Source organism: Rhea pennata, chromosome 2 (genome assembly GCF_028389875.1).
Source record: "Rhea pennata isolate bPtePen1 chromosome 2, bPtePen1.pri, whole genome shotgun sequence".
NCBI lineage: Eukaryota > Metazoa > Chordata > Aves > Rheiformes > Rheidae > Rhea > Rhea pennata.
In genome coordinates this window covers 140,744,116-140,769,002 of record NC_084664.1, presented here as the reverse complement: position 1 = coordinate 140,769,002, position 24,887 = coordinate 140,744,116, and the positions used below count along the sequence as shown (strand labels likewise).

Below are 24,887 nucleotides of genomic sequence, written 5' to 3'. Positions count from 1 at the left end.
AGACATCTAAAATCCGTACTCTGAATGACCCTCTGGAGAAGCACACCTCTCTCCATTAATCTGTGGAATGAGCTTTTGGTCCTAAATTTAGCTACACTGAATTGAAGTTAGATGCCTGAAGTACATAGTGAATTTCTGTCTTCCCATCTCCTTAGTCTCATCTGAGAGCGTTACTGTGTTAAAGCTGTGAACTGGATGATCCTGCACAAGGCCAATGGGTTTTAAATTGCAAGTAAAATCTCTAAGTAGTGATGCTGCTGATTGAGTAGTGGTATTGAGAGGGGAAGGAGTGTGCATGTGTGTCTATTCTACATAGCTGCCTGAATAGTGGTGCGTCCTGGGCATTATAAGCACTTCTGCAGTCACAGAAACTTGTCCAAAGTCTCTCTTTGGGGGAACAGGAGATGTAGGATTTTACCTGTCAGCTTGCTGTGTGCTTAGATGTCAGCTATACTTATATGAGTGGTCATGGTCTTTCATGGTCTGGCTATAGGACTTGCAATAAAGAATTTATGAAAATACCTTTGTGTATAAAAATCCAGTTATATTACTACTTTGCCAGTGTGTCTTTACCATGGCATGCCATAGGACATGTGGCAACCAGCACAGACCTTGGATTAGATAACCCCTCCATGGAGATTCACCTTGATCCTGTGCCTCTCTATATCTAACAGAGAGGGGGACAAAGAGTAGGAGCAGAGGCAGATAAGGTCTGAAAATTTCATTAGATTCCACCTGTTGCTGATGCTCTGTTTTAAGCTGAGACAGTTTTCACCAGACCAACTGAAACCACCCATCACGCTTGGGTGGCAACTGTCTTGAGCTCAGCTGTGCACCAGGACCTGTAAGAAGTGCTGTCTTTCTGCTCAGCATTTCCTACTGACCAACCACTATGCCTAGCTTTTGCCAGAAGCTCAGAATCTATTGATGAATAACTATTGTGGGGCTGGAGCTGTCTTTCAATGGATTTGTCAACTGAGATATGTAAAATCAGCCAGTGGTAAGCCTGTTATACAGAACTGTTCTCACGTTTTTGCCATATCTAAATTAAATGATGTAACTTTGTGCATTTGTAGGACAACCTGTCTACCAAAACCAAATAAAGAAAGGCACTCTGCCACACTAAATTCTTCCTCTGGGAAGAGGCTGAAGGAGCGAACACATGACAGGTACCTTATCAGAGCATTGTGTAGCAACCTATGCACATCAGAATAAAAAATACTAAAAGGTTCAGTATTAATCCACTCTAGAAGCCACCTTTTGTGTAAGAAGGATGGCTTTGACCAGTGTCAAAGTTCAGCTGCAGAAGTAGGGTAATCCAGGTCCCACCTCCCATCACAAGGTCCCTTGAGCCCTCTGGGACCTACCTGTCTTTAGCCTTGGCCTGATTCCAGCCTGAATCCCATGACTTGGCCTAAATGTGCATGTCTCATTCTTGGCCTTAACCCACTTAAGGGAAAACTCCTCTTGCTTTTTTCAGCACAGACTTTAACTGCTTGTATGTGTAGCTTTTGCTAACAGGGACAAAAAATGTCTCTATAGCTCTGAGAATGAGAGACATTTACATCTTAACAAAAACGTGTCAACACAGATTAGGTTGTTAAAAGAAAAGAAATACAAAGAAAGCCTTTGAATCCAGAACGTGACAGTCATTAGAACATCAAGCAACAAGTCTGAAAAAGATTTTGAATCCCATGCAATTGCATGGGATTGCTTCAAGCTTGAGCAGCCTAGCTCTGTAGACAGCAGGAGACCACAGCTTTATTCTGCATTCTGTTCTGAAGGGCTAAGGTTTTAAAAGGAGGGAGGATGAGACCTCTGAGAAAATATTCTGTTTTCCTTTGCAATCCTAATGTTATTTCCCTTTTGAATATACTAATTATAAATACACATGGTAAATAGCTGTCATAACTGGGGGTTTCATGGTATCTTCAATGCTTTGCTTTGAAAATGTAACCCTGAGACTTGGTGTTTGCTGGGATTACTGTGAATGCAAAGTGAATCTGCATTTAATTCATCTATGGTGTTAGAGTATAAAAAGGGAATGTGTGCCCTGGAAATTTTTCCAGCTGCTTGCAGAGAAGCAATAATGAAAGTTCAGCTTCAAGATTGATTGATTACTCACAGATTATAGAGCAGCAATTGCAGACAGTTTTACTATTTAAACACTACTTGGTATTAAACCAGTCTTTTAGCAGACTAGAAAGGCAGATGTCCATTTAACCCATCTGGCTCCTTCAGTACTGTGTAATGTCTCAACTGACAACATACTCCAGTAAAATGGAAGCCTTCGGCTGCATGTTCTGGGGAGTGAGTTTGGAAGAGAATGAGAAAATTGCCCCTCTTAGTGACTCATTTGATGAATGTGAGTTTCCCTTTAAGACAAGTTCAGAGATGATGATGATGATAGGGCTGATTGTGAATCAGTAATGGGATGTGAAGTCTATTTCCAAAGGTAGTAAAAGGTAGAGAAATTATGTGAAGTGTCCTAGATTTACCCCTTTGTTTGCTTTAACCTTGTATTTTCTTTTTAAAAAAAAGCAATACTGTTGCAGCCTGTGCCATTAGCATATAGATTATAAGTGCCGAGATCAAATTCTAAGTGACGCTTTTATACTTTGCTGAGATATTTATGTAACAGATACTGAAGAACTGCACTTGGCTGTTACAAACCAAAACGCTTCCCTTTCTTCTGGTTACCTTTGAATTGCAGCTGCAATAAGCACAAAGAGTGGAATAGTGGAACCCCTTTTCATCTCCACAAAATGGGTTTTCTAAAAATTGGGACTGATTTGTTGGGCTGCTTGCTAGACTTGCTGCACAGCCAACATAAACTGGGTTAGGAGAAGTTGACTTCCCGCGCGTGGGTGTATGGGAACCGTTAGCTGGAAAATTCTCATCAGCTTTCTAACAGCAAAATGAGGTTTTCATTGTGAATGTAAATCGTATATGACTTCAAAACAGCTCTAGCAGGAGAGAAATGAGGAAAAAAAAATATTTGTCTGTGTTGTAAAGGCAGGCCGTGGTTTGCCCAGGGGATCGTGTTGGGATCTCAGTGTCATTTTGCTGCCTGTCTAAAGCTGGTCACCACTGCCCTGGGGTGCTGCTAGTGGCAGTCTCTGCCCTCGCTCTGCCAGGGTGACAGGTGGCTCCCGTAACATTAGTTTCCCTAGCAGATTGACTACATCTAACCTTTTTCCCTACTGTTTCATGGTCTGTGTTGGAAACAGAAATAGCTTTCATAGCAGATTTCAAGCTGGGAAGTGTATTAGACTTGCAGAACATTGCCTTTTCTTTCTTTTCAAAATTGTAAACAATCTAATGAAGAAATTTGTATTTAGGCAGAAAATAAAGAGCAAATTCTTAGTTCACAACCGACTTAGGAGAGTCTGAGCAGATGGGACTGTCGAAAGAGTCTTATGACTCTTGCCTCACTCTGTTAATTGAAAACTGAAGCTTTATACTGCAGCTTGTTTTCTCCTGCATTCTTTTTTGGATTTATGTCATTTTTTAGTGTTCTTCCTCATAACTGTTCATTTTTTCCCCTTCAAACTAATTTAAAAAAAATGAAATAGAAGCTTGTTAAGCTTTTTGGTTACATAACCTTCTGTATCTGAGCCATAAACCAGTAATCTGTTCTCTGAGACCATCACACGTTACCCCTGGGGATTGCAGCGTGCATATATGTGTGCGCACACGTAATTAATAGAGAAAAGAAAATCACTGCCAGGAGTTGAACGAGGGCCTTACTCTCTGGAGGGGATAGCGCTTTCTCTGTCTGTTAAAAGAACAGTCTCAGCAGTGCAAGCTCTTAGGGTGTCAGTTTATTTTGACAAGCCAACTTTTCTGCAAGTGGAGTGCGGCTATGTATCTCATCGGACTAGTGTCATGAATTTTTATAGGATGAGTTCAGTGTGGACTCATTTCTTTTTTCTAAAAAAATGAATTGAGTTGATGAGTCTGCTTTAGGGAAAGGCCTATGACTTTTCCATTCTTCTGTCTAAGCATCGTTGTTTACTGTGTAATTAAGAAGTCGAATGAACTGAGTGACTGGTAAGAAAAGACTCAGCTACTAACATCGGTTGTTTTCAGCAAAAAATTCTTCGCTTATTCAATTCTCAAATGCTTGTCGATTATCTTCTGTCTTCATTCAGTTGTTATCCTTGAAAATGACATATGAAAGTATCTTTCTGATCTCCTGTATCTGTTCAGTGTGAATAAACAAATGCTGCTTGCCATGATAGAACTTATTACAATTGCCTTGTTGCAGTTAACTTCCCCCAAATACACTCCATTTTTATTATTTTCATGATTGTTGTATTTCTCAACAAGGTTTTGATCTAGTTTGCTGATATCTGGTTATTAAAAACTTGATTTGAAAACTTGCTCTGTGAGGAAATTTATTCTTGATGAAAGTTGAGATGTCTAATTTGAGACTAACTTAAATACAATATTACTGTATGATGGAAAATTACTGTCCTCTACAGTTTCTAGTAATAGGTGCTAGTTTCTTTTTATTGCTGTAGTTTCCAGTTATACGTGTGGGTTTTTGTCTAGCTGGAGATGCTGGATGTATATGTTAAAATATGGTACTTTGCATTGCGTTGCTTTGATTTGAAATGATACCTGGGCTGTTTTATTCTCTCAGATATACCTAAGCGGGTGTACTGGTGATACTGTGTCTGTGCGAAACTGTTCTGTGTTGTCTTGCTTGGTCAGATCTAAATATCTTGCTAGACAGCCTCTCCAAGCAGTCTTTATTTCTGTACTGTTTGTCCTCAGATTTTTTTTTAACCTTTCAGACTCCAGAGGAGGGGACAGGTTTGCGTGAAGCCAGGTCTGTTAAATAGCTGACACCCTTAACACTTAGGCTAATGAAACCCCTTACTGTTGGTTCCATTTCAAAGTGTTAAGTGACCCTTTTACTGGAGCAAACAGAAACAGGCGCTAAGAAGCTTTCTAATGCCATCTGTGTGGCAGCCTTTTTGTTGCTTGCAGAGAGAAACCCGTGTTTTGAATTAAATTTCTGTTATTTACCTAGGAATAGCCTTGTAAAGTACAATTGCTTTGGACATACCTACAATGAATCCTTTAGAGAACTTGCCCATTTGTTTGACAGCTATTAGGAGCAGATTATGTGCTGTATTTTTGAAACAGGATTGTTGGAAAGAAAAGAAGGTGCAGATAATTGGAATGCATTCATGCTGTATCTAAAGTAACCCAAGACTGACTGGTTGCTTATCCATTATGTCCACTATTTTGCCAGCACTTAACTATGTTAAGTAGCAGAAAGATGCCAGTGCTGAATTAGTTGCTTCCTTGAAACGTTACCAAAAAGATGCTTTTCTGGTACTTTATCAAGCTTTACTGAGTTAGAAGATACTTGTTCTTTCCATTCACTCAGCAAGATACAAATTTAATAAGAAAATACGGAAGTCTATCTAAAATCCTGAAAGAAAATGTCACTAGCAGAGACTTTGTGGACACAATTTAACTTACTTTAAATCTTTCTGTTGCCCTTCTCCCTGCACAGCTTCCTCTGTGTGTCTTGGCCCACAGCTGAGAGTCTAGTTATCAAGTCTGGTGCAGAAGTTGGTAGCAAATCTGAAGCTCTCTGTGCCTGCGTAGGCGAGGCTGTCAACTGAGTACATTTTTAAATATGCCCTTTGATAAAAACAAGCTAAGTCTTATGCAGTTTTGATGACAGCAAGAAGTAGTAGGGTCACTGGCCACACGAGCCTTCCGGATCTGAAACTTCTAAGTAAAAGGGTGGGGTTTTGTAGACAGCACACTGCCTAATAAGCAGAATAAGCCATGGCAACTGCGGCTGTTCTTTTTGCAGGCATTTCCCCACCCCTATGTTTGCAGGAGGACATTGCTGTCACAGAGCAGGCAGTGCTCCTCAGCCGTGATAATTTACTTGATTATCCCATGCTATGAAGTGCTGTTGGTTTCCATCTACATTGCTATGGCCATGTGCAAGCTGCAGCCATGGCACGTGGAGACATGTCCTGCTCGGCGGTCTTGGCTGTGCGGTGTAACCCCCAGCAGGGGGCCGGTGGGCAGACACGTGGGAAGAATATTCATTTGATCACACTTTGATCACAATCTAGAGCCCAGAGTTGCTTCCCCAAGTAGAAACACTGTGTAAATATTTTTGACAGGTAGGAAGGTGGAAGAAGCATGGATGTGCCTTGCTAATTTGGGATGGGAGGAGAGAGAGGGAAGCTCTTAGCGCATGCTTAGACTAGATAAGCATAGACTAGGAGCCTAGGCTGCTTGATTGTGCCTATTTATAGGTTACAACTCAAGGAAGAATACTATGCTAGCACTTGGTATCACCTCGAGGTGACACTCTAGGCGCAAGCCTGTAGAAGGCTTATGAGATTGCTTTATGACATGTGCTGATCTGTGTCAGGTTGAGGTTTGCTTTTCCACAGAGGTATGTTCTTCAAATGGGAAACCTTTATCCAACAAGAGATTTAAGAATAAAGCATAATGTTTGTTTTCTGAGTTTGAAATACAAGAAATTGTATTCCTTTCCCCTTCCTCACTTCCCAGTCCAGTTGAAGTATTCTCTTGCTAAGTGAGTAAATGCATTTGCTAGCTGTTGCTTCTGCTTCTCTACAATATATAAATTAAAAATAGCCCAAAAGGCAAAAAAAAAAAAAAAAAAAAAAAAGTCTATAGATTAAATAGTGTAGCAAAGAAGATATGTGGATTTGGTCTGCTTCTTCTATTGTGCATTCATGTTGCCTATACATAGAAAATTGGTTCCTGAGCAGGTGGCTGCTTAGGTGGTTAGCCAGATTCCTAAGAGTAGCACAGTGATCTGGTTTCTGCTTAATCCCTCCCTTAATACCTTTTCTGCTGTGTTGTAAGCAATACTTTAGCAATAATATGGACAAAGTCTAACAAAGAGACTTCGTTGCTGGCAGGAAGTTGCTTAAAATAACTTACTGAGGATAAAGAGGCTGCTTGGGTCAATAATACTGTGAAATCCTCAATGTGTAACAGCTTCAGGAGGTTTTGTAGGCATACGGATTTTTAAGAGCTTTAGACCATTGATCAGGTAGTGTGGACTGTAGAGTGCTGCTTACCTTGTGTTGATGGTGCCGAGACACTTTTATGAGGATTCAGAGTTTGGCTGTAGAACTACTGAAATCTTTATTCCCTTCAGCAGTACTCTGATTTAAAATATGGATGTTTAGAGGAGAGAGTTGTTTTTAGTCTTTATTAACACAAATTTGATACAATTAAGAATATTTATTGTATTTTACTCTTCATGCAGATCCATGACTGTCAAAAAAGCTGTCAACAATTTACCTGGCTTGCTTTCCTTAAATAAAGGAAAATCAATTTATCAAATAAAGCATAATTTATTCCCACCTTTATTATTTCAAAGAGTGAATGGGATTCTTTTTGTTCTGTTAGTATCTTTTAAGTAGTAGTATTTTTAAAACATCAGATGATGATAGTCAGTATGAATAAGCTCATTTGACCCAGTGTTCCTTAATGGTAGCCAGTCATGGAAAAAAATCTGTTATTAGTTCACTAACCCTTCAGTTAAAGCAGCAGCTTTCTTGATCATGCTTTAAAACAAAAATTTGTGACAAACTATTTGAAAGGTGGTCTCTCTATGTAATTGCAGTTGAAACTTTTACTTTGAGAAATTCCTATATATTCATCTTTAGAATTTCCTGGTCATGTTCTGATGCCTCCATGTGCAAGTTCATAGGGAGGGAATAGCATAGGGGAAATGGGCACAGGGGAGCTGGAGCTCCCGTGGTGAGGGGAACCTTGGTAAGAAATCAGGTGTCATTCATTCCACTGCTCATGGAATAACTTTTATTTTAATGTACCTTACACTATGCCATCTCAGTCTGATGCTTTAGATTTATCTGTGTTTTTAAGAGCAGACATGGGATAGATTATTCTTGCTAGGAATGTGAATCCATCTTAATTTTTACCATGCCTGGAAATGTCTTAGAGTAGGTACATAAGCTGTCACCAGAGTAACTCCCCTTAATTTCTGTCGTTCTGTGGTTGATAAGGGGTCAGCTAGACATCTGAGTTGGAGAAACTCATCAATACAGTTCAACTTCTCTATTAGCAAGTCTGCTTGGTACAGCTGCCTAATTTCCAAATATAACCCAGAGCTATGTTTGACTTCAGAAGAAATTGTGCTGTTGGTTCCTTTTCCCAGTCTGCTGCTGCCCTGCAAGCCTCAGGAAACATGGTGGCCAAGGAGGTCAAGGAGGGGGAGTGGGAGGCAAGAAGCCTCTTTCTTAGCCAACCCCAACTGACTGGGAGCCTTGCTAGTGCTCCAGGACGCCGTGTCCTCTTTCAGCCCAGGCCAGATGCGATAACCTCACCGTCTGTCGTCTTCGGCTGAAGCAGACTTGTATCAGTGATGGACTGTTTCCTTCTCTCCCTTTGCAGGAGAGGAGTTGTGCCTGAAGGTCAGCATACCAGACAAAAGACTGTGCTCACAGCCGTATGGCCTGTACAAGCTGCCGTATCTCTGATTTCCCTCAACTGTTTTTATTGATGTTATTAGAGTGATATTTTATCCCGTCTGAAGTAAACTCATTTCTTATCTTTGCGTGCGTCAAAGGGAATATGAACACCAAGCCTTTGTAGCAGAAATTCAGTTAGGTAAAGTGGGATCAGAGTGCAGAATCCAACAACTTAATCTCGGAGACTAGCGGGACAAGTTAATATTAGACTTGTTGGCACCTGGTAACAGCAGGAAAATCATCTTTATTTTCTTACTACTTGGGAATCTGAAGCAGTATCCCACAAGGATGTACCTAATCTCTCCATGCTTCCTATGCTTGCTGTATCTCTCTCGGAAGACAGACCAACCAAAAAAAGTAACAGTGATACCTTTTATCTTTTTGGCTGCAGAGATTGTGGCTTTTGGCCTAACTTAAACCAGTTTTTGATCTCCCAGTAGCTTTTTCTGCCACAGAACAAGCTGATCACCTAGTTCTGTGCTTCCAGACACCTCCAGAAAAGTTCAAAGTAGTTACCTGGCTGAACGAAGTCATGATCATTCTCATGGACTCTAGGAGAAAATCAGCATGTACTACGTGTTCTACTAGTTAATTGAAAGCTCGCATTGAACCCTAGCTCGATTAACATTTTAAATCTTTAGTGTTATTTTTGAGCAGAAGTGTGTCAACACCCTGAAGTAGTATAAAAATGATAATTTGCATGGGATTTCTGTTTGTTTGTTTTTTAAGCTACTTGCTTAAAGGGTGAGAAATGAATCGCATGTTGAAGACACAGCCTGTGTATCTTATTCTAATAAAACTGTGAGTCCTAACACAAAACTGCTTCATTAAGCATACTTAAAGCTTACACAAGCTTTACTTTCTTTGAGTAAGAATCTAAGGAATGTGGAATATGATTGTATTATCACCAACAATCATGCCTATTCTTGAGGACCTAGGATCACTCTTTATTTAGGGCAGATTATGACCATCTTCCCAAGTATGTTGTATGCGTTGGTGGGGGGGATGTCCTTCAGCATATCACTGCGGTAACACAATTTTGGAAAGATCAGATAGATTTCAGATCTTCCAGTGGATGTTTTTTGCTTGCTAGGAGCTCTAGTGGGAGGTTACCAGACTCTGCTGACTGCAGATGGCAGACAGAAGTGTCCACTAAAGAATTTGTGGACCTTATTGTTCAAAGAGTATGTGTACTGAAGAACAGATTTTCTTTCTTTTTTTGCCATATTCAAGTATTGGAAATACTTACTCTTAAACTAGAAGCGTGATTCCCTGCTACCTTTGACAAATTTAGGCTGCCATATGAAACTTTAACAGAGGATCGTGATACTTAATTGGTGTTCAATATTAGTTCAATATATTTGTTTCATATGTAATTTTCCTCTTTATGCTAAAGAAATATAATTGATTGAGATAATTTATTGCAAATTATTATTACCAATTGCAAAAATATCTTAATTTAAATGGTTTCATGTTAGTTGATTCTGGGTTCCTCACATGGGGTTATTTTGTTGAAGTCATGGACTGGAAAGAAATCAATATGGGCTTTTGAAACTGGTGGAGATTTGCAGTGCTCCCACTACGACTGATTACAGCTGCTTTTGTAAGGCTTTAAAAAGAACAATCTGTATTAAAAACATCATTCTCTGGTATGAGCTTGAACAGTTCCAAATAGGTTTCCATGGGGGCTGCCCTGCAATTTGACCACTTCAAGGGATTTTAGTAATCACCAGTGGGCCAGGGCAGTGAGGCAGAGGAAAGGCTATTAGGTGGGGAGTTATTGGCATGCATGCCAAAGAGGTTACCCTGGCAGCTTTAATCATTCATTGCTGTTCTCAAGAGGAGGGAGGAAAATATATGTGTTAGTTCTTCTGATTGATTAGAAAAAAGGATCGGTAAAGCATAAAAGGAGAGGGGAGGTGTGCGGGGAGAAGCTGGTGCACGTTAGATTGAAAAGCATTGACTGAGGCAGGTATGCATAGTTATGACCTGTAGAGCAGAGTTACCTGCATCTGTTGTTGGTGTTGGCTGGCAATTAAAGACATGCTAACCTCTTCATTCAGCATTTTAAAATGAAAACATTTAGCGTCTTGGTCACAGCCATGCCTTAAATTTAACCTGCCTGCACATGGAGTGATGTGTTCTTAAAAAAATGATTAGCATTTTTGAGCTGTGACTACAACAATTTTGTGACTACAGTATAAGTTTTTGATCCTATTTTTGGTGAAACTGATCGGTGCCTTTCAAAAAACATGCAGAAAATTGCTATGCTAACTGAGGTAAATCAGTCTATGATGCATATTGCTGTCTGGCTGGTTGGCTTCTGATGCTGGTTTGCCTGCCCATTGCCTTTTAGTATTTCAGTCTAGAGTAGCTCTTTGGAAGCTGATTCAGCTGTAGCCCATCTGAAGTAGTTTCCCTGTTCTACTGTGCCTACGTCAAAGGCAGAGTTGAAGAATAAACTGTTCTTTGCCCTGATTGATGCCTTGGCGTGAAAGCTGCAAGGGCTTTAAGTGCTTTAATTTTGGGATCCCCAGAGAAACTTTAATATTAAATATTTGCTTTTATGTGGAAAACTAGAATTACTGTGTACCCTGGCTATTAAGCAGCATTGAGGTATTCAAGATGAAGGAGGCAACTAGACTGTAGTGCTCAATTTTAGGATACAGGTACGAAGAGAAAGGCCTGTCAGTGCAGAGTCAGGGAATGTGGAAGAATGTGCAATCAGGTGTTTCACGTAAACAGCACAGCAGCCCCGTTTGTTTGAGTTTGAATATCTGATTTGCCTTACCCCTGTATCCTTCCTAAGCAACCTTGTTGGGTCGGAGTAGATCTATGTGGTTATTGGATGAGGAGGGTCACTGGTTTTAACTTGTAGCCTGGGGAAGGTGATCAGATCTACATTTCCCCCACAGCTCCCCATCTGCTGGTCTGGGGAAGGACTGACTGGTTTTAGTCACCTCCAGAGTGTGGGCCTTTGGGATAAGCTGCTGTAGAACATCAGTCTGCAGAACAATACTCTCATTGCTGTAGAAAGAAGATAAAATATTGTGTTTTCATAGACTGTAATGCTGGTAGTTTGTGTGTACCAAGTTGGGGTTTGCTGTTCCATAACTGCAAGTGCCTGTGAAGATGGAGGTATCTCCTGCAGGGCAGGAGATAAGGCATCTTTTTGGGCAGATCCACCTACCGTCTTGCTCAACTAGTGGCTCTTTAATACCACTTCATGTGGGCTAGAACCTAGTTGGATGGCCTAGGAGGCACATCTGGTAACTAGTGGGGCTGTCTTATTATTCATCTCCTAAATATCTGTGGCATTTGGAGAGAATGGAGCAAGTTTTTTGGTCTGACCTTTGTCACAAATCAGATTTGTTGGTATTTGTGTGTAAGAATAGAAAAATTACCTCCTGTTGCTGCAGTGTTTGTTTTTCTCTGCCTTGGATCTTCATACCGCAACCTCTGTGTCTCCCTGGGCAACATAGTTTTTGGATGAGGGATTAGATTAATAGACACACACGTGTGTGTGATGATGAGTGACGCACAACAGGAAATCAAACTTTGAAATGAAGTGGAAAGACAGTAGCTTTTTCTGTTAGAATTTACCTCAAACAGGTCAGAACTTTAAAGGATTTTTTATTTTGTCTTTCTCCTCAAGACAGGACAAGTCTTGGCTCCCAAACTGAAAGCAGGCCAAAGACCCACTATACAGATCTTAAAACTTTTATAATGGGAAGAAATCCATTTTCAAGTAAGCTTGAACAAGTTCTCTTGTTATTGTTTTAAGTTCTGCTATCACATAATGCGTACGTATACCATGCAATTACACATTGGGGAATAGTTCTAAAGGCACAGATGACTGTCAGGAAGCAGACACACAAGTTTTTGTGACTTTGTTAGAGTGTGAACTTAAGTCTATCAATTACAGCACAGTAATTACTCTGGTGTATATCTATAAGTGAACAGCAGCTCACTTTGTGGTGGCTTTTTGTCTCCTAACCCTGGGGTACTCTTTGACTTTGAATATTTCCCTGTAAGCACTGAGCATGTGGTATATTTTCTTTAGTGTGAGCTATGAGGCTGCTGAAATGTCTGACACCAGTGAGAGTGTTTTTATTAATTCTGTCGCTGTTAAATATGCCTCTGTTTTGGTAATTAGCCTGCATAACAGACTGTGTGCATCTTAAAACCAAGCATATTTTCGACTCTTGTCTTCGACATTAGATGATCTCAATAAATCAGCTCTTTCAGTAGCCTCCTGTATTGCTGTACACTAGCTGTGGTAGAAGCAGTTTTCAGTACTTGTGTTTATTTTGAGCTCTACGCTTTTCCTCAGCAGCCACAAACGGTCAAATCTTTTCTTTATCTGTCATGAGAGATTCGAGGCCTAAAGCTATAGTTTTGTGCAGCATCAGGAAGTTCTTCTACATGAGATATGAGGAGCGTGAATAATCTTTCTGGCGTGTACTCCAGACATTATAGTAACTCTGCACTCCACCAGACAAGGCTTTAGCCTGCCACGCTGCTGTCAGCACCAGGGCAGCATGCACATTGCCACAGGCAAATACCAAGGTTACTATTTTAGTATGGATGCTTGTACAAAGCTGACTTATTGTTTCACTCCTACCTGAAGAAGGCCAGCAAATATCCTCTAAGATACCTTTTGAAATGAGCTCTGTGGGGTTAGTCACTGAAATCAAAATTTGGCATTTAATTGGCCAAAAACAATGTTGGGGGAAGCGGTGGTTGTAATATATTCAGTACAGGCAGTTCCCATCACAAGACTGTTTTTCACATTGTGTATACGGATAAGTAGTAGGACTGGCACTGAAAGTCAATAAGCCTTGGAGAATGTTTAAAGGGTTTTATGCAGTTATGAGGTAAAACTAGGGAATAGTAACTATGTCAGAAATGATTCAGGGGAAATGAGCAATGCAGATGTTAGCTTCTGTATGAAACTATTGCTGTAAGACTAGCAAAATTCAATCTTGTGCCTGTTGTCATGGGAAGAATATTTTTACTGTGATTACAATTATCCAGACTATTAGATAGAGCAGCTTTCCTGTGGCTGTTATCCACTCCACTAACATCACAATAGTGCAGACAGTAGTACTTCTCCAAGGAAAAAACAGAGGAGTCCTTAGAGTAATGCAGTTAATTTACTTTGCCAATTATTAACATCTTTTTCAAAAAAAAAAAATCCCACAAGAGCCTTCCACTGTGCCTTCCACCACTACTGCTAAAGGCACCACTGCGGTCAGCTCACTGCAAAGAGGTAGGTTTTGTCAGGCAGCGTTCAGCCTGCAAGTGTTTAGAAGTGGCCACCACAAACTTGAGAGAAGTAGTAGGGACTTCCCTTTTCTTCTGTTCTCAGTTATGTACCTATCAATGAAAGGCAAGAAAGGCACCTATAATCAAAATCTAGTGGGAAACCTCCCTTGAAGAGTAATAACAGGAAATCGTCCTTCCAAATTACATGCTTTTCTCAGGGCACCTGCAAACAGTTTAGAGATCCAGAAACTGAAGGAGACTGAAAAGCTCCGTCAGGGCCAGCAGAAGCTCATCCCTGGGAACAATTGTTGTAATGGAAAAGTTCAGATGGAGTGTCCTCTCTGGGCAGCATATTCACCTGGACAAAACCTAATGCTTTGTGATGTAAATCTGATTTTCAGGCTCTGCACTTCAGGAATTTTTTTGTAGAAAATCATGAGACTCAGTCTGTTGAAGGTGGTCAAGTTTAGTGAACTCCTAAGGAGACAGTCTCACCAGTGAAATAGCTTTCCTGGTAAGATGAGGGAAGGCAATGAAATTGTGAACAGTATTAGCAGGACATCTCTTGGCTTTAGGATCTACAGTGCTGTGACTGAGGACTGCTAGGCCTAGCTCTAATTTGGTGGCAGATCATCATCCCTTCTGCAGGCCTCGAAATAAACAGTTTCTCACTCTCACAACTGCCTTTTCTCCAGTCTTCTGTGGGAATCTCTGCAATGCCTCTTGGACTTTAGAGGAACATACTCAAGGATTAACTTTCCCAAAATGTAGTTTATATGAACAAAACATCACTTTCATGGACTCAAAATCACCAGCCAAACATGCTTTTTTACAAGCACTAATAGAACAGCAGTATCTGTTAATAGAAGAAGAAAATCTGTTTTCCTTTCTCTTTCTTACATATAAGATCTCTGACTAATCAACAGCTGTAATGCTTGCAAATTTTTAGAGCCTTCTGGCTTAGAGATTTGTGATATAACATCACTTTAAAAATATTAGTCTCTGGTTCTGTGCATTCTAAACGAGTTACATATAAAAGAGTTCCAGCTGGGGAAAAAGAGCAGCAATGTACCATTAATAACTCTGCTGCAAACCTCAAATTCTGTGTCCCATAGACATACCAAAAAAGGCAGAGAGCCGAAATTTGAGTGCATCTGTAAGTAATAAAATGTTTCCTTCCATATGTCGGTTACTCATCGCTATTCCATTTGAGTTTTAGACAATCATTACATGCATGGTACATATTACTTCCTGCTCTTTCTTCTCCACTTCTTCTCACATCAGCCTTCTTGGCTACATGCAAATGGCATTAATATCTGGGGATGATTTAGGAGAAAGACTAAAGCTTATGGGAGGATTGACTGTAGCAACAAAATGGCTGTTACAAGATGTGTTTTTTAATTATGATTTTTTATGAAGTGCTCCATCCTTTCCCAGACTTCCTATTGTCTGAAGATCTTGTTCTCAAAGTTTTTGCCATCCTAATTTTGATCAATGATTTATGTCTGTCACGAGATGATGAATCACAAAAAGGATTTGAGTTTCCTTTTTCCTTCTCTCATTTTGTGTCAAACAGAGTTTATTATATATGACCTGGATGATCAGAGTTTATTATATTACACATCATTAAAAATGTAAGCTTGAATAGAATAAAGTCTTGGAGAGTTTCAAATTCAGCATGTATGGGAATACCTTTTAGCTTGTACTTAATGGTTGCTAAACTACAGTACATCCATGAGATTTAGATTTATGCCAGTGTAGTCAATAACCAGACAGGAATCAGTGATTATTGGCATGTAGTATGTGAAGTATCTAGGTCACAGGATTTTGCAGCATTATATTCTTGGAATAAAAACGTAAGTGGGGTAACAATGATGGATGGGAATGTGATCTCTGTCAAGAGGTAATGAGCAGTTTTTGTGGCTTCAGGGCCAGATTAAAGGACTGATAACAGAGACATCCTTGCCTGGTGTTCCTGCCATTTTAATAGATCTGAAAATAATGCTGTTATATCAAAATAACATGAGGACCATCATTTCAATTGTTAACCAAGGGAAATAGTCCCGTTGGTTAATAACTAAACTAAAAAAAGACTTAGGGAGCTAGAGTTTGCAAACTTTTCTTTTTCCCTCCTAAACATTTTAAAATGGTAGTGTAGACCTTTATACAAGCTTTCTGGCAGTAGACTTGTTTTTCCTACTTACCTTTTGTGGATACCTTGGAAGTTGTCCATGGGCCCCCATGGATTCCCAACTGACAAGCTAGAAAACATTGCTAGAGCAAATATTAAATCAAATGCATTCTTGTGTGGTATAAAATTGCAAAGCACAGCTTCAGTGCTTGATACTCACCTAAGTACCATGAAATATTCTTCTATTTTAATTAGCTGGCTCTGATTTTTCTAAGTTTAATCATCACAGAATTATTTTTAATGGCTGTGCTGTTTTTGTTAACTTTTTTTTTAACTTAAGTAAATTATAATTTCCAGGGGACTGAGGCAGCTATGTGCTTTTGAGCAACCAGGAGAGGAGATACAAGCTGTGGGTGTATAGTGGGTGCTCCTATCCCAGTTCTACTAGCCAGCTTTCCCAGAGAGTCATCTGGGAACAGTGCAATGTCTGTGCAAATGTCCGTGGGTTTTTAAGTCAAGGCATGTTTCTTTGTGTTTGAGAGTGGGCTCGTGTTTTGCCCAAGCTCTGCTAAATAAGAAATATTTGTACTGGAAACAGTGGCTGAAGGAAGATGCTCTCTGTCCAGAGAAGCTGTAGGACATGTTCATCAGATGGAGCTGGATGTCTAATCTGAATGTATTTGGGGTTCACTGAGCCCATATAGTTCCTAGTATAATAAACATAACATTAGATTTGTAAGACTGTTTCTGTAGGGAATAGTTTTCTCATTCTGATGTAGTTGTGCCATCCATAATACTAGATATTAAACAATGTGTTTTATATTGTGTCCCTTGCATCCCCAGAATAAAATACAATGGAAGCTAAATTTGCTGCTGAAAACTACCCAAGCTTTTTGTCCATTTCTGTCCTCTATTTTCAGCTGGTTTAAATCTTGAGAACATTTCAGCATAGCTAGAAATGAAAGCTTTTGGCAGCCAGTATGCCATAATTCACTGAAAGAAAGGGAGTGAATGTGAACGGTGGGGAGCCTGGCTGACTAGGCACTTGAAGCTTGGTTTGGGCTGGGTAGCTACTTGAATGTCTTCCAAAAACTGAAACTTTAGAAGAACTGACAGGAATCACTGTAGTCTTCTCTGATTCTGTGAGTTTGGAAGAAGCAACAAAACATTGTTTTGGGTTCTTTTGGCGAGAGGGAAGAGTGTTTTTGCTTCTGATATAGACAGAACTGAGAAATGGCCTAGGGAATAAATTGATTGGTAAATTCATATTTTTCTTCAATGCTAGAAATTCCAGCCACAGATTTGTGATGCTGCCATTCTCATACAAACTATTTTTCATCCTCTACCACTTGTTTGCAAACTTGGACTGTTTCTCAGCTGTTGCTATTCTATGAACATGTCAAATTCTACTGGTAATTTCTGTTGTTCGGTAAGTTCTACAGGTAGATCTTAAACATTTTTGCCAGTTGTTTGCTTCTGGTAATATTTCCTGCCTCTGATACCTTTTGAATATTGTATGCCTTGTCTATACTCATTGGCAGCCACCTGCACTTCCTTTAAAATGTGTTTCATTTTTTCCTTCCTGATATTGAGGAGTGGGCTATTTTGTATCATGATTGCAGCTGAAATTAAAACAGGGTGAAGCTGCCTGTTCCATTGTTGCAATCTGATCAATAGCAGGATATTTGTCTTGTGAAAGGGAGTTGTTTTCCTACAAGGAAACAGTCTCCACTGAGTCTTAATTACAATACCAACTATACACCTACCAAGCCACTTCAGTGTTTCCTTTGGGGACATCTTGCAAAGGAATTAAGTGGTGGCCAGAACATCATCTTGAATTTCTGCTTTGGTCTACTGCCAGTCTCAGGCAAACCATGTGAACCAGAAACAGCAGCTGAAAGCAAGATTTTCATTAACTTGTCTTAAAAAAAGACAGTTTTCTCCACTATAAACAGGGGTTCTTTTCAACATATTCCACAGGTAAAAATTGCAGTACCAAGAGCAGACTTCTCTTTCTTTTCCTCTTTAGAAGAAAAATAGAATAATGCTACTTTAATTCAGAGCTGTTCAGAAAAGTGTTAGGTATCTCTAGTGCAAAAGTCTCTTCTAAAATATATTTGTTAATCAGGATGACCTATCTGCTTTTCTTGAGAAGATGATTTTTGTATTTTAAATCAAACTGAAGAATGATTTTCTGCTATAGAGACAGCCAAAAGGAACTCTAGAAGGTTGCAAGAGCAATCAGTTACCAAAAGTCTACTTAAAAAAAAAAAAGTCACAAATGCAAATGTCGTCAATTTTTTTTAGGACCTCTGGGGGCAAAAAAATACCTTAGAAAATCAAGTTTGCGTCTTTGCACAGAAGTGTTACCCCCTCCACAGTTCAGTGCTGCTTTAGGAAAGCAATAACAAATGTTCTGTAAAATAAAACAGCCAATCAATGTATTGTAGTAAAAAGTAACCACAAATGAGAAACTTTGGGACTCAGAGTGGAGCAGGAGGTTCTGGAGATTGTATTGAATTCAGTAGACACATTTTGGCATAGTGCTGCCCTTTGACTTAAAGCTCCATTTACAATTGGCACACTTTTCCATTTTTTTTAACAAGTCATGGCAAACAGACCTTCACAGAAATGCTGGTAAATGAAAACACCTGCCCCTATTAATAGCTTCTATTATGAAGAAATCAAAGATACATGGCTCCCATAAGTTGCTTATGCTGTGTAGAGAAAGCACAAGTTGCTATGGAGAAAGATAGTTTCTAGTCTTTCAAAGCCTGAAGTGTTTAGTCAACCTAAAATAATTGCTGATACCCTGTTCTATTATCAGCTCATTTTAGCAGAAACTATCTTCTGTGGGGGAATACTTTTGGACATAAAAATGGTGATGGAGGGCACAAGAAGCAAACTTTCTAGCTTACTGAGGCTACAGCTATATTTTGAGAGAGGAACATTAATTTAGGAATTGTAGCATCTTGTCTAAGCATAATTTTAGAGGCATGCTTTCTGATCCAGCTGGAAATGCCATGATCTTTAATCAACAGTGTTGTCTTTTAAACATTGGTAATCTATAGTCCCAGTTGTTCATTGTAACGTACAAAGAGTTTACTAAGGTTTGGCCTGATGCACATCAAAGATGTTTTTTGATACGTGCTCATATTGCCTCCCGTTTGAGATCAAATGACTGACTTCAGATGGTAGTCCTTAGATTTGTATATTTGATATCTTGACAGAAGGGTTTCAGTCTTGAGAGTTGATTCTTTCTTGTTACAAAAGCTCTTCAGAGTATATTGCAAATCCTATTTATTCATTCATGCGTTTAATGAGATGAAGCGTGATTTGAAATGGCCTTGCTTCCTGCATATTGGGTGGTTTCTGAGTTTTCATTGTGTAGATTGATTTTTTTTTCTTAATGCTATATTTTTTACAAAATTCTTCAGCACCTTAGACAAATGTGTTACATAAACTGAGACTATATACTGTTCAGTGTGCCAACATTAACTTCTGAAATAAAAGTGAAAATTAAGAGACTGCTAGACTGGAGAACCATTATCTTTTTAACCATTCACTCTTATCTGTTTTCCAGAGAGCAGATTTGACCTCTGATAAAGATTTATACCTTGACAACAGCTCTGTTGAAGAAGCATCAGGCGTCTATCCAATTGATGATGATGATTATTCTTCTGGGTCAGGTTCAGGTGAGACAACATGTCACAATTTGATTTTAAAAAGTGTAAGAAGTAATTTAAAAATGTGAGGAAAATCTCTGCAGTTTTCCCGTATGAGTTGGAGGTGATTCTTCTGGTGAGAATCTGGAATACTTGGCTCTGCATTTACAGACTGCTAAGCACCTCTGCAGACTGGCTTTTAGATACTAGCTTTCTGCTCTTTTCTCTTACTCCTTAGTTGCATCATTTCACTCTTTCCCTCCTGCTCCCAGTTATTTTCTTTCTGATGCCCTTCCTTGTTTCTGTGCAGCTCTCCCTAGAGTTTAGAAATAAGGATTATAGAAGGCTTACTTCTCTTGTGGCATAATTCTAATTTAGCAGTCTTTATGAAAACATTGCAACAGCAATCTCTTCTCTTTTATACATTCAAGTTCAGATAAATATTGTCAGTGTCGATTTCTCTGCTGTTGTTATACTTTTAAATAAAGATAAAGAAATTCATAAACATAACGTACTGAGTTCTCAAATTTAAACATTCATTAGAGGCTTGTAGCTAGCTCATAATTTTTCAAAAAGCTGTCAGTGAAACCTCACCAATCATTTCTCTAACAGCCTCTTTGTGGAATGTTGTCTAGAATAGCTGGGAGACTACAATCATTAGAAGTTAAATACGAGATTTTATTGTAGTTTTGAAAGAGAAATTTCCTTACTGTTGTTAGTATTTCCTGAGTGGTGTGGAAATCCCATTTATCTTCCAAGTGTGCTGTTTATTTGTTATTGCACTTTTTGTAATCTGTCTTTTGATGTTTATAGCTACTTGTGAATTTTTAAGTATAAGCCCTTCTTGCAGAGCCTTGGCTTTGTTACTCTTGAAAGCCATGACTGAGCTTTCTTGTATGGATTTTAGCTTTTCCTTTTTGCAAAGATTCAAAAGTATCTTAAAATAATCTATTTCCTAATCTAAGAAAAGTATGTTAAAATTGATTCTGTGGATATCTGATTCTGCTGGACAGAATCCAAGAACCCCATTGGGCACTGGCACCTGAGGGACACCTTGCATTTTAGAGTTCTCTGCAGGGTGAATTTGACATGTCAGTGTTATCAGTGGCTTGACTGGACCCCTTTGCTGTGGACTTCTCTGAGGAATGTTTCACATGAAAAAAAGACTAAATTAACAGTTCAGTAATTTGATCCAGTTCTCAGCACTGTCCAAGGAAAATTCTGATCTCTGTGAAAACTGCCCTTTTAGTCAGTGTCTTGTTCTGTCATGTCTTCAAAAGTTGGTGAAAGGAGACAGGCTGACAATAAAGAGAGGTACAGAAAGAGATCTGTTTTCTTTTTTTTTTCTCCCTCTTCAGAAATTGCCTTTCTCTAATACTCTCTGTAATACTCTCTAGTAATTGCTCAGAATGCAGCCATTCTTTTAAGTGGAAAGGATTATACAAGAACTGGCATCCGTCTTTCTTAGCCCATCTCAGTGGTAGAAGAGGAACCGCAAGGATATAGAAATACCTTTAGACCAATAGTAACATCATGGCTTCCTCCTCTCTCTTTCCATATGCTCAGCCATGAGCCCTGGATGGAAGTTTGAGTATCTAACATGCACTAAGGAAATTGTGTGCTCTGGCACCCTCATGTTACCTCTGGCAACCTCTCTTCCTTTTCTGCAATAATTCTTATTGTAGACTGAGGTTCCTTGTATGCCCCTCTAAAGAGAGGCTCCCGTGACAGTACCAAAATCTAATCTTTTTGAACAATGGAAGGAGTCCAACATCAAATAATCTTCTGACCAATCTGTGAACTCAGTTTTATTCTCCTGAGAACAGATTTCTAGAGGTAAGAAAATTGCCATCCCCTTCCTCCTTACTCATCCTCACAAAATTTATCTGTCAGGATGAGATGAGATACATTTACTGCTCTCTCCATTTTATGAGCCAGAAGATGTCCTTCACATGTAGCAGTGATATTTTTTTCTCTCATACTATGTCTCTGTCTCTACTTGATGCTCAGGGATGGAGTGTTTCTGGCTGGAAGAGACTTCTCACTAAAGAGTGGTTTTCTTGCTATTTAATTCTATTCCAAGCAAACAGATCCAAGATGACAACATGCAGACTCCCTTCCTTGGTATGAAAGTTGTTAGCTGCACCAGGCCTATGGAGATAAACACGAATTGTCAGGACCACCATTAATGCCCTTGCAGATTTGCAAGTAGCATTAACATGGACAAATGTCACTGAAAACATGACAAATTTCAAGCTAAAAATTGGCAAAGGGCTTTTTCCAAGATCAAAAAAGGTAGTGGTGTTCTGCTCCCTCCCCGTTCTTTTCTTTCATAGTCTTTATCCTTCATATACATTCATCTACTGATACAAGTGTTCAGTCAGAATTTTTTGGTGAACAATTTTCAAAGAAGCCATTCCTGCTTCCTGATTGTTCTGTATCAACAGCAGAAAGGCTGCAGTGAATTTATTAGTCCATTTTTTTTCCTTCTAATGACCTTTATCTCTGCAGAGACTCCAGGCTCCATGTCATCACTACTTTTAGTGTAGAAGTTTGTATATAGCACAACAGAAGAGTTAGCATAAGTTTTCCTATCTATAGGCAACTTGAAATACCTTTATAACTAACTATTTTATTTTTTCCCCTGGCATAAAAGATCTTAATGGACCCCTGGTCTTGCAGGTACCTGGGAAGTAACCACTAAGCAGCATGACTGCTCTTACGTTCAGCAAAGGCACCATCTCCACTTGATTTGTGTACAAGATCTTGGAAATGTATCCAGTTCTTGGATCTTATCTTAAATTATTCCTGGTAGACAAGTCTATGCAATAAATATCAGAATCCAGTGAAGATTTTCTTTCCTCTTTTTCTATTCCCCAAACCAACTATTTCTCAGTCAGCTGGAGCCTAAGCTCAGAAGCATCTTGGTTAGAAAATTGGTTTAGACTGATGTCTTGATTGGAAGCAGAGAAATCTGAGGAAAATGATGACAAGGGGAGAACTCCAAGAAATGCAAAAGCAAATCCCCTGGCCTAACCAGAAACCAAAGTCGTGTCCTGTAGCAGAAAGGGTGTTTTGATGCTCAGAGGCAGCACAGTGCAGGATTTGGGGGGGAGGAGGAGGAATGCCTGGGCCCTGCTGGGGAGCCACTGGTTGCTGATGGTGGCTGGCTCTGGGGCCAGGCTCTGGCGCTCTCCATGGTGCTGAATGCTGCTCCTGGTGCAGCTGCTGTCATGGACCTCTGTGCTCCAGGCATGGTGGGAGTGTGCACTGCCAGTCTTGGCATGGGGGACACCAGCTCTCTTCATTAGCTTTCCATGCAGGCAGCCCAGCAAGTATGAATTTCTCTGCTTCGCAAAGCCTCAGTCATGTGTGCCTTTCAGACTGTCTTGGAGCAGAGGGCTTCCTCTGTCCACTTGCTGTGCCAGCCCCAACCATGCTTCATGGTATCACTGCCTAGTTCTCCAGCTCCTTTAACATCAAAACCTACCTTAATCCTGTTTTTATAGTGTTGGAAATAATCCTATACTTAAGTATAGTTAGGGCTCATCCTTTTATTTATTTCTTCAAGGATTTTTTTTCCTTAGGTGAGAATGTCAAGAGAGACAACTTCCTTGCACAGTCCTCGTTCCTTTCAGCCCTTGTTCTCTGATAGGGCATTAGTATTATGTTCACAATGTTATCCCTTGTTGTCTAACACTATGCTGACTTAAGAGTTGGGTTGGCAGCTTTTGGTGGGAATGAGGGTGAGGTAAGAGAGCTGAAAATATCTAGCACGTTCTGGTACATGTCACTGAGGATTAGAGATGGAAGGTATGAAAGAGATGCTGAATAAGTGCCCACCTTATGACAGGCTTTCTTGCGGTGGCACTTCTCCTAGAGTGTAATATGCAATAGCAAACTAAACATGAGGCCAAACACAAAACATAGGGCAAAATGATTGGATTTGTTTGGCAGAAAGAGTTATTCACTAGCCGCCTTGCAAGTAAGAGTGCTAACTACCACCGTAGTTGATAGTGTAAACTTAAATTGTCTTTGTAGTTAGTGTACAGTTATTTAAACTGGCACACAGTCTTGACTTGTTGACAAGTTTCCTCAGGCAGCAAGACTGTGAAGAAGAATTTGTGTTCCTGTTATTCAGGGGATAGCTGATACTAAGACACATCATTGAGGGATGCACTAGGTATTTCCAATGGTGCAGCACAATCTATAGTAATTTTGACTTCCGTGAAGGTAACATATAGGCATCCTGAAGAAACTGCAGCAGATAAAAAACCAAATATATGATGGTTAAGCACTCTCAACTCTTTATCTCTAAGATGGATACGAACCCAATTCCTGAAGGGTTCTTGTGGTATTCTCCCTAAGAGGGAAGTATCTATTTCTAGAGAGAACGGAGACAGTTAGCACCCAGCAACATCAGCCAAGCTGGCCAGTTTCAGAAGCCTTCTAAAAAAATGTAACATTTTCAAAAGGATAAAGTGAACTCTTGACTATTACCTAGTATTCTTCCTAACAACCTAATTAGAAACTATGTCCATACTACACGGTAGAACTTCTATCTTTCCTCTTACACTTTGGACACAAGGTTTTTTGGTTTTGATTTCATCTTGCAGAGAATGTGATACTATGTAAAATCCTATTGCTATGTTATAGAGAGAGCTAGAGAACTTCCTCTGATCCATCAGTCCTATTTATGGACAATTCTGAGAAGATGCCTACCCCTTTAGGAAGGGAAATGTCTTCCTGCTATTAGATCTATTTCACACTAAGCAGAAACCTGTCTAGGTGAAATTATTTAGAAGCAGTAGCTGTAGTGATTTGTCTGAGCAGATATCTTAGGCACATCTAAATGATAGGTGCCTCGGTGTTCTTCAGGTTATCAGACCTACTCTGAAGCAGTATAGAAGAGGTGTTGAGTATGTTTGCTGAAAATCCAGTGACCAGTCCAAGGGTTACATTAGTCACCCAGATAGTGAGTCTTGAGATTTGTATCCTCTTTAGCCGGGGGTTCAGACCTATAACTCTCACTGTCTGGAAGAATATTCCAAGCAACAGGCTGGGATGAGGCCATATCTGTTTCTTCTGTACAGACTATATTACTCAGGAGTGCAAGATTCATGGGAAGAGGCAGAGGAATAAGCATGGGGAGACTGAGTGTAGACAGCTAATAGGATGCTGAGAGTCCCAATTCTGGTCCCAGCTCTGGTCCTAGCTTTAGTGCTGTTCACACATATTCAATGAATCTGTGATGCAAAATGTAGAAAAAGTTCCTGCAGCAGAGACCAGAGTCCAGATTTGTTT

At 39.7% G+C, this 24,887-nt stretch overlaps 1 protein-coding gene across 1 annotated transcript in view; it reads left to right on the top strand.

Annotated features, from left to right (window-relative positions):
• Positions 1-24,887, top strand: part of SDC2 (syndecan 2) — a 64,558-nt gene that overhangs the window by 32,119 nt on the left and 7,552 nt on the right. The window contains exon 2 of the mRNA XM_062570491.1: positions 19,502-19,613. Coding sequence (XP_062426475.1) covers positions 19,502-19,613 — 112 coding nt within the window. The remainder of the gene's footprint in view (positions 1-19,501; positions 19,614-24,887) is intronic.